This window comes from Natator depressus, chromosome 19 (genome assembly GCF_965152275.1).
Source record: "Natator depressus isolate rNatDep1 chromosome 19, rNatDep2.hap1, whole genome shotgun sequence".
NCBI lineage: Eukaryota > Metazoa > Chordata > Testudines > Cheloniidae > Natator > Natator depressus.
This window is the reverse complement of record NC_134252.1, coordinates 4,036,869-4,044,393: the sequence shown is the minus strand read 5'-3', so window position 1 is coordinate 4,044,393 and position 7,525 is coordinate 4,036,869. Positions and strand designations below refer to the sequence as shown.

The 7,525-nt window shown below is 56.1% G+C and overlaps 1 protein-coding gene across 2 annotated transcripts in view; it reads right to left on the bottom strand.

The window, feature by feature from the left end:
• Positions 1-1,061: 1,061 nt before the first annotated feature.
• DLGAP3 (DLG associated protein 3) overlaps positions 1,062-7,525 on the bottom strand; it is a 138,206-nt gene continuing 131,742 nt past the window's right edge. For both annotated transcript variants that reach the window (XM_074934698.1, XM_074934699.1), the window contains exons 8-11: positions 6,911-7,338; positions 6,563-6,654; positions 5,876-6,019; positions 1,062-2,993 (exon numbers count right to left, since the gene is read on the bottom strand). In XM_074934698.1, the coding sequence (XP_074790799.1) occupies positions 2,775-2,993; positions 5,876-6,019; positions 6,563-6,654; positions 6,911-7,338 (883 nt within the window). In that variant the 3' untranslated portion in view covers positions 1,062-2,774. The remainder of the gene's footprint in view (positions 2,994-5,875; positions 6,020-6,562; positions 6,655-6,910; positions 7,339-7,525) is intronic.

The window sequence follows — 7,525 nt, the reverse complement described above, 5'->3', positions numbered from 1 at the left end:
CCGAACAGAACGGCTGCATTTCACACTCGCTTTGCTGCGAGGTAAAGGACTGCATGAGGCGCAGGGTGATGACCCACAGGCCACGAGCCAGAGCCCCGCCACCATGGCAACCTCCAGTTCCACTTGCCCTTCCCTGCCAGGGCTTTGCTTTTCCAAGTCATTTTCCCAGCTGGCGTTAGTGACAGTGACTGACCGGGGAGGGCAGTTCCTGGAACACAACAACCAGGAGCTGCTGTCCCTGGGCACTATTGGCCAGATAGAGACTGAAAGCTAATGCCTGCTGGCCTGCCCCAGTCCTTACTCAGGCTGAACCTCCAGGCCTTGGCCCTGCCGGACTCTCTTCGTGGCCTAACCCGGCTGCCAGCAGCGAGGGTCGCTGTCTTGCTCGGTAGGGCACCATGCTGTGAAGGAGGGGCCCTGTCCTGGCGTCTGTGAGCCCAGATGGGTCCCCGGGACGGGAGCAGCAGGTGACACCGAAAGCTGCTCCTCAGCAGAGGAGAACGTAGGCTGCACCACTGGGCGGCAGGAGCCAAATGGAGGCTTTGGCAAAGCCAGAGGGCTTGGGTAGCCCCCCGCAGGACAGCTGCAGGGCAGGGAGAGGGGCTGGGGAGCGTTTGTGATGGAGGGAGAAGGGCCAAGAGGCAGTGGGCCTGGCTGGCATTGGCGTGGCTGGCATTGGCGTGGCTCGCTCCTGAGTGCCTACTGCTCCCGTTGGTTTGCACTGTAGGGGAAGGGCTTCTCTATGGGCTGGGCAGCCAGGGCCGGCATGGCAAGCCCCATCGCAGCCCGGCGGGAATAAAACCTCCCGCTCCAATGCTCAAGGGTCCACACGGTGCATGCAGCGTCACCTTTGCCAGGGCTGCTATTGCACAGGTGTTCTCAAGCTTTTCCGTACCAGAACCCACTCCCACCTGGCTGAGCCCCCCACCCCATTCAGCACCAGGGGTTTGTGACCCTTGGGTTGAGAAGCCCCGAAACAGAGGCTCTGGAATCATCCTATAGAACAGACGTGGCAAGTAACAACGAACCCGCATTTCACCCCACAGGCAGCCCCCGAGTCCCCCTCTTCCCCCCCGACATTCAGACAGGCCAGCTCTGTCCACAGAATCGTCGTTCCCAAGTACCCTCGCCTGCTGGAGCTCCGTCTGTGCGGTTAACAGCTCCAAGGGTTTTCTCACCTTCCTTAACACTGGTAAATACAATGCAAGGAGCCGACCCAGCAACACCCTGGGGACGCAACAGCAGGTTCCTCTTCCTCCTAAGGCAAGATGGGTTGTCAATGGCACGTTTGCCATTCCCTGCCGTCTGCTCCGGCTGGCCCCTGGGGACAGCCGTGTCTTTAAACCAGATACAGATTGGTCAGAACCAGTGCCCTGCACTTGGCTCAGGACCAATACCCTGCATGGTGGATTGGTCACTTGAAAGGCCAGGCTTGTTTCTATGCCCTGTCTAATGGGAGAGGGGACAGCAGCAAGGGAAACCCGAAACCAACCCCAAAGACCTCAGCTTCTGCCAGCCCTTGCCATTGCTAGACAGAAACCAAACGCTGCTCCAAAGACACCTGCTCCTCCCGCCGCCCAACCTCACTCTCGAATTTCACTCCCAGGATAAACTAGTCAGACCAGCAGCTGGTGGGGAAATCAAAGAGGGATGGAAAATAAAGTGACCATCCAAGTTTTGACCTTCTCCTAGCCTTCCGTGGCGAGCGGACGCATGCCAGCGCAGGCCCAGGATTCACGCTTGCAGGAAGGGAAAGAAAGAGAGAAAAGAAGAAAGAAGAGAAATCATAGCATATTCTTACTGACGATGTAAGTGTAGGGAAAGCAGGGGCTGGTTTTGCGGCTGCCACGGATTTCCTGATGATCTGATCCCAGTCTCACCAGCAGGAACACAGCTGTGGTCATGTGTCGTTTTTGTTTTATTCCTTCGGTTATATGTATATATGTATAGAGGTCTATGACCATGGATTCCCCGAGTTGCCCAAGCGAGAGGCAGGGATGGGACTGAACCATGGTGGGGGTGCGGGGAGGGACTGCCCCTCATGCCTGCCACGGCCCGAATCCTCATGCCAGCAAGGGAAGCTGGCCCGCCGGGCTGCCAGGAATGGTGACTTTGGCACAGGTTCCCCCTCTGGTGCAGCATGGAGCTCGGCGGCGTTTCCCCCCGCAAGACGCTTTGTTTGCATTGAATTGAGGAAATGGGAGAATTTAAAGGTGGCGCGACCGTGTGGGGGAGGACACACGGAGGTGCGGGGGTGGGCCTGCCTGCCCCCCAATCAGCTGAGCTGGGGGGGCTCCTCCCTCTCCCATATAAGGGGGAAAGCAGGAGAAGAGGGGGGACATGAGGAGAGGGGGACACAAAGGGGAGGAGGGCTGCAAGGAGCAAGGTACAAAGAGATGTGAAAGGAGGGTACAGGGAAGGGGAGATGGGCTTGGAAGGGGACAGGGCTGCAAGAAGGAGGGGAGATGGAGGGCAGAAAAGGCTTCAGGGCAGACAGGAGCTCAGGGAGAGGGCAATGGGGAAAGGCCAGGAAGGGGCTTGTGGGCAGGCAGGGTCGGGGAGAGCGCTGCCCCACGGGAAGGAGCATGAGGGCAGGACAGAACCAGGCTCGTGTTCATTCGCCGTTGGATCCATGAATCGTAGACGATAAAAAGTCGAGAAGCTGTGAGTGGGCCGAGAGCTGCCCCCGGGGGTCCCTGCGGCTCAGGCCCTGGCCATCACAGTGAGCTATGTACTCTCTCTGTACGGTGTGGGTAGAAAAGCCAGGGCTCCGTTCACAGCCTGGTCTGGGCCTCGGGGATGTAGATCTCGATACTGTCTGCGCTCTCGGTGGCTGAGTTCTGGCGGAAGGAGGCAGCTCTCTTGGCCGCCAGGAGCCTTTTCCTGGCTTCCTGCCGCTGCCGGTCGACGGAGTCCAGGGAGCGCTCCTTCACCGGGTGCACCTTGGAGCGCGGCGGCTTCTTTGGTATCGGGGGAGGGACCTTCTTCTCTTCCTGTGCAGACAGAGAGACAGACAGAGCAGGGCTTAGAGGGGGTTCCGGGAGGCGCTGGACGTGCCGTGTTAGACAGCATGTGCCTGTGGCTGCATGTGCCAGGGGTGCGCACCTGTGTGTGAGTGTCTGTATTCATCTGGGTGTGGGGGGGGATGTACGCACAGCTGCATGATTGTGTGTGAGACCATGCAAGGGTGCACACAGTGGGCGTGTATGCACATCCAAATGTGTGTGTGTATCTGTGTGTGCATATTCGTATGTGTGTCCATCTGTCTGTGTGCGAGACCATGCAAGAGAACACACATTTGAGTGGGTGCCTGTCTATACACTCTGATGTCTGCAAGAATCCATACGTGTATGTGCAGCTATAAACAGATGTGTGCTTGCACATCTGTATGCATCTGCGTATGTGCATGCATCCCAGTGTTTGTGTGTACGTCTGCATCCATATCGGAGTGCATGTGTCGGCGAGCAGATACCACCAAGTGTGTACCTATCTCTATACAGAATAAATGGGTCAAATTCTGTGCTGACTGACACTCTGTTCAATTCCACCAGTCCCTGGGGCTAAGCGCAGTCCCTGGGGTTGAAAGTCAGCACAGGATCTAGCCCAGTGCCTGCGTACATGCTTCTTGTGTGCTGTGTTCACACAAGGCAAACGAGGGCTGCATTTTCTGCCTGCGACACGGGCTGGTGATTGTGCTTGACCTTGGGAGCATTCCACCAGGGTTTGAATCAGTGTGATGGATGGCAGGGCTGCCAGGGGGTGAGAGGACTGGAATTGCTTTGGTTTGTCCTACGCGGTGCGTGTGTGCACAGAGGATATCTGTACCTTTGAAGATAACATCAAACAGAGGACACGCCGTAGCTGTACGTGAAAAACACAGGAGAGAAAAGGGCTCTGTTTGTTCGGGTTCTTTTTTTTTTTTTTTTTTAAGTGTTAACTAAAGATGCCTGTTGATTTTGCCTGGCACAGCTCAGCAGTGCCAGCTCAGGAGCAGAAGTGTGCATGGAAAAGGAAGAAGGTAGCTGTGATCATAGATCGCTCGCGTCCCCGACGTTTCCCCCAGGAAGTCCCTGAGACACAAGCCAGGACGGGATCTGCATAGCAGTGACTTCGAGCTGAGCTCAGCCGAGCTCTGCCAAGGGGGAGTCTACACTTACGGTGGTGTGCAGAGTACAGGGAATGGCACCAGCAGCAGGGAGGCAGCGGGACACTAAGTGGTAAAAATAGCCGTGTAGACGCGCAAGGCTCTGCTTGGGCACGTAGAGAGCCGGACAAGGTATAGACCCCGGGGGTTCAGGTGCATAGGGCACTCTGCTCTACCCACCTAAGCTGTCCCTCACTGTCTACACTGCTGTTTACACCCACGCTAGCTGGGCATGCAGTATCTTCACTCTCCACCTACCCTGACCGGAGTCGCTCCCCGTGACTCACAAAGGCTCCATCTGCAGGCAGGGTCTGAGACAGACGGGCTAGGGCTTTGCTAACTGGTCCTGGCCACGCTCACAATCTGGCAGGGCTCCCACCAGCTCGCCCCTCTCTCCCACTGCTGCAGTAGCCCAGTCCTGGTCATCCCCCACCCCAGCCCCATGAACCAATGAAAGGGGAAGAGAGAGTTAATCTCTACTAAGACGTGCGATGGAGCCCAAGGTACATCTGTTTCCTGGCCTGCCCCTTCTCCCCGCAAAAGGGGGCTGAGGACAGTATCAGGGATGCAATGCAAGGAGACGCTCCATAATCCACACACACACTGGAGACACCAAGGACCACAGCTTTCGCCTGGAGCTGGGAAACAGCTGGAGTGCCGCAAGACAGAGTGCTCCCTCTCAGCGCTTCCCTGGTTCCAGCCAGACCCATTTCTACCCATGGCGGCTGGGACCCAACTCCTCTTTTTCTCCATTCTTTTTGCGTGATGGTGCTCGAATGCTATGGGGAACACACCCGACATACACAATAGATCCGATTATGTCCCCTCCCACTCTCCCCCAACAAACCCTCTGCTCTTCTGCGAAGCCATGAATACACTTGCTAACAATGCCCCACATGTAACAACATAAGAGCTGCCATTCTGAGTCAGACCATGGTCCACCTTGCCCAGTATCCTGTCTCCAACAGTGGCCCACACTAGAGCTTCAGGAGGAGTGTGCAAGACAGGGCAATTATGGAGTGATCCACTCCTGTCTTCCACCCCCGGCTTCAGGCAGTCAGAAGTCTAGGGTCATCCAAAATATGGGGTTGCATCCCTGACCATCTTGGCTAATAGCCATTGATGGACTCATCCTCCATGAACTTTTCCAGATCTTTTTTTAATCTAGTTATATTTTTGGCCTTCACAACATCCCCTGGCAATGAGTTCCACAGGTTAGTTGTGCATTGTGTGAAAAAGTACTTCCTTATGTTTGTTTTAAACCTGCTGCCTCTTAATTTCATTGAGTAACCCCGGATTTTTGTATTGTGTGAAAGGATCAAACACTTCTCTACGCACTTTTTACACGCCATTCATGATTTTAGAGACCTCTAGCATATCCCGCCTTAGTCATCTCTTTTCTAAACTGAAGGACCCTAATCTTTTTGGTCTCTCCTCATAAGGAAGTCATTTCACATCCTTGATCATCTTTGTTGCCCTTCTCTGAACCATTTCCAGTTCCACTATATGCTTTTTGCAATGGGGCAAACAGAACTGAACACCATATTCAAGGTATGAGTGCACCATGGATTCACATAGTAGCACTATGACATATGCGGTCTTCGTTCTCCAGCTGGAGGCCAACAAAAGCTGATTTTGTGCACTGTGAAGTGAGAGCTACCCCACCCCCACACCCGAGCTGCACCCCGCACTCTTCTCAGCCAATTGGCAGAGACAGTCTTATCCCCCTACCTTGGGCTCGATGAGTTTCCATCCGTTGGCCTTGAGCTGCTGAAGCTCTGCAAACTTCAAGCTGACGTCCTCGATGGACAGCTGCAGGAGGTCCCAGAACCCAGCCAGGTCTTGGAAGGTGGGCATGGGGAATGCATTAGGGTCCTTCCAAAGAGGGAGAAGACAAGGCTGGTTAGCTCCTTACATACCATGGGGTGCAGAGGACTCGAGGTCTTCCATCACTTCCCTGCTCAAGCTGATGAGGAGCAGAGCTGGGCTGTCTGGGCCTTATTGGATTAAAAATGTGTCCCTTAGCAGGGCTGGGACAAAATGCTGCAGGGAAATAAGAACCAGGCTGGGCTTTCAGCCCAGAGCCCGAATCAGCTCCCAACGTGGGAGAAGGCTGGGAATTGTTATAACTGTTTAACTAAAAGACTGGTGCAGCTGTTGCCTCCAGCCAGAGATGAAATAACCAAATCGCCAGAAGAAGGTGCCATTTATTCTCTACAGTACCTTGGACCCAGCCTTAAGAGGGTCGGGGTGAGCCTCCAACCCTTCAGGTAGCACCTCCAAACGGAACCATCGCCAGCTGTGCAGAGTGCCATGCACCCGCTTCAGACTCCGGGGGACCTGCTGCCGCCTCCGCCCAGTTGCCCGTCACGCAGAACACATCCCTGGGAAACCCATAAGGAAGGAGGAGGCGCTCACCATGTTCTGCTGGCAGAGTCGGAAAAACTGTTGCACTTTCTGGGACATCAGGAGCTGGGTGCTGCCCACGGCGCTCCGGATCTTCTCCAGAACTGGCAAGGCACACAGGAAAAACCAATGCGTGAGGAATTTGCTAATGACATGCGGGCTTGATTACCTCCCCCCATGCCCTCCCAGCTCCAGAGATCACGAGCCCTGGAGAGTATTTCTTGCCACTAATGTGCAGGGCAACCACTGGCTCGGGTTCCAGTTACTCAGGGCTGCACAACTCCAGTCCCCCCCAAGCCCTACATGAATCCTGGGGTGCCCTGCACCCCCCTTCCAGTCTCACAGCCCTGGCTGACTCACTCTCCTCCGGCAGGTCGTAGTCCTCAGCCTCCCGCTCCATCTGCTGGCACCAGCCTTCCATCTTCTCCACCTCAGCCTGCAATAGCTTAATGAACCACTCCCCGTCCCGGTGGCAGGGAGAGGCCCTGCCGGAGTCGGGGAGGCTGCGGGAGCCCCTTTCAATCCAGGAGTCCCGCCGGGGCACCTCCACAGTGTCATACTGCATCTGGTAATCCTCCCGGTAGGCCCACTGGCCCTGCGTGTGCACCGTCTTGAACACCGAGTACTGCCGGCTGGACGCGTCTGGCTCCGAGGAGTGCCGCTGGAAGGGCCGCCCGAACTGCAAGGCCTTGTCCTCTGTGGCCACCGACAGGCCCGTGAAGCCTTCCAGCTCCAGGTCGGCCTGCACGCCAGCTGTCACGCTGTTTGAGCGCTTGAACCGGGCCCGCCTGGGGACAGGGAGATAAAGGGGTTATGGGGACGGACTCCCGTTCCCACAGCAGGGGCAGCAACCGCATTGCAAAGCATTCAAACCACAACGGGGGCATCGGCACAGCTGCAGGAGCTCCAGGACTGGAATAACAGGGAGCTGTGGGTTGGGACTGAGGGGCAGCAGCAGAGCTGGGGGGCTGGAAT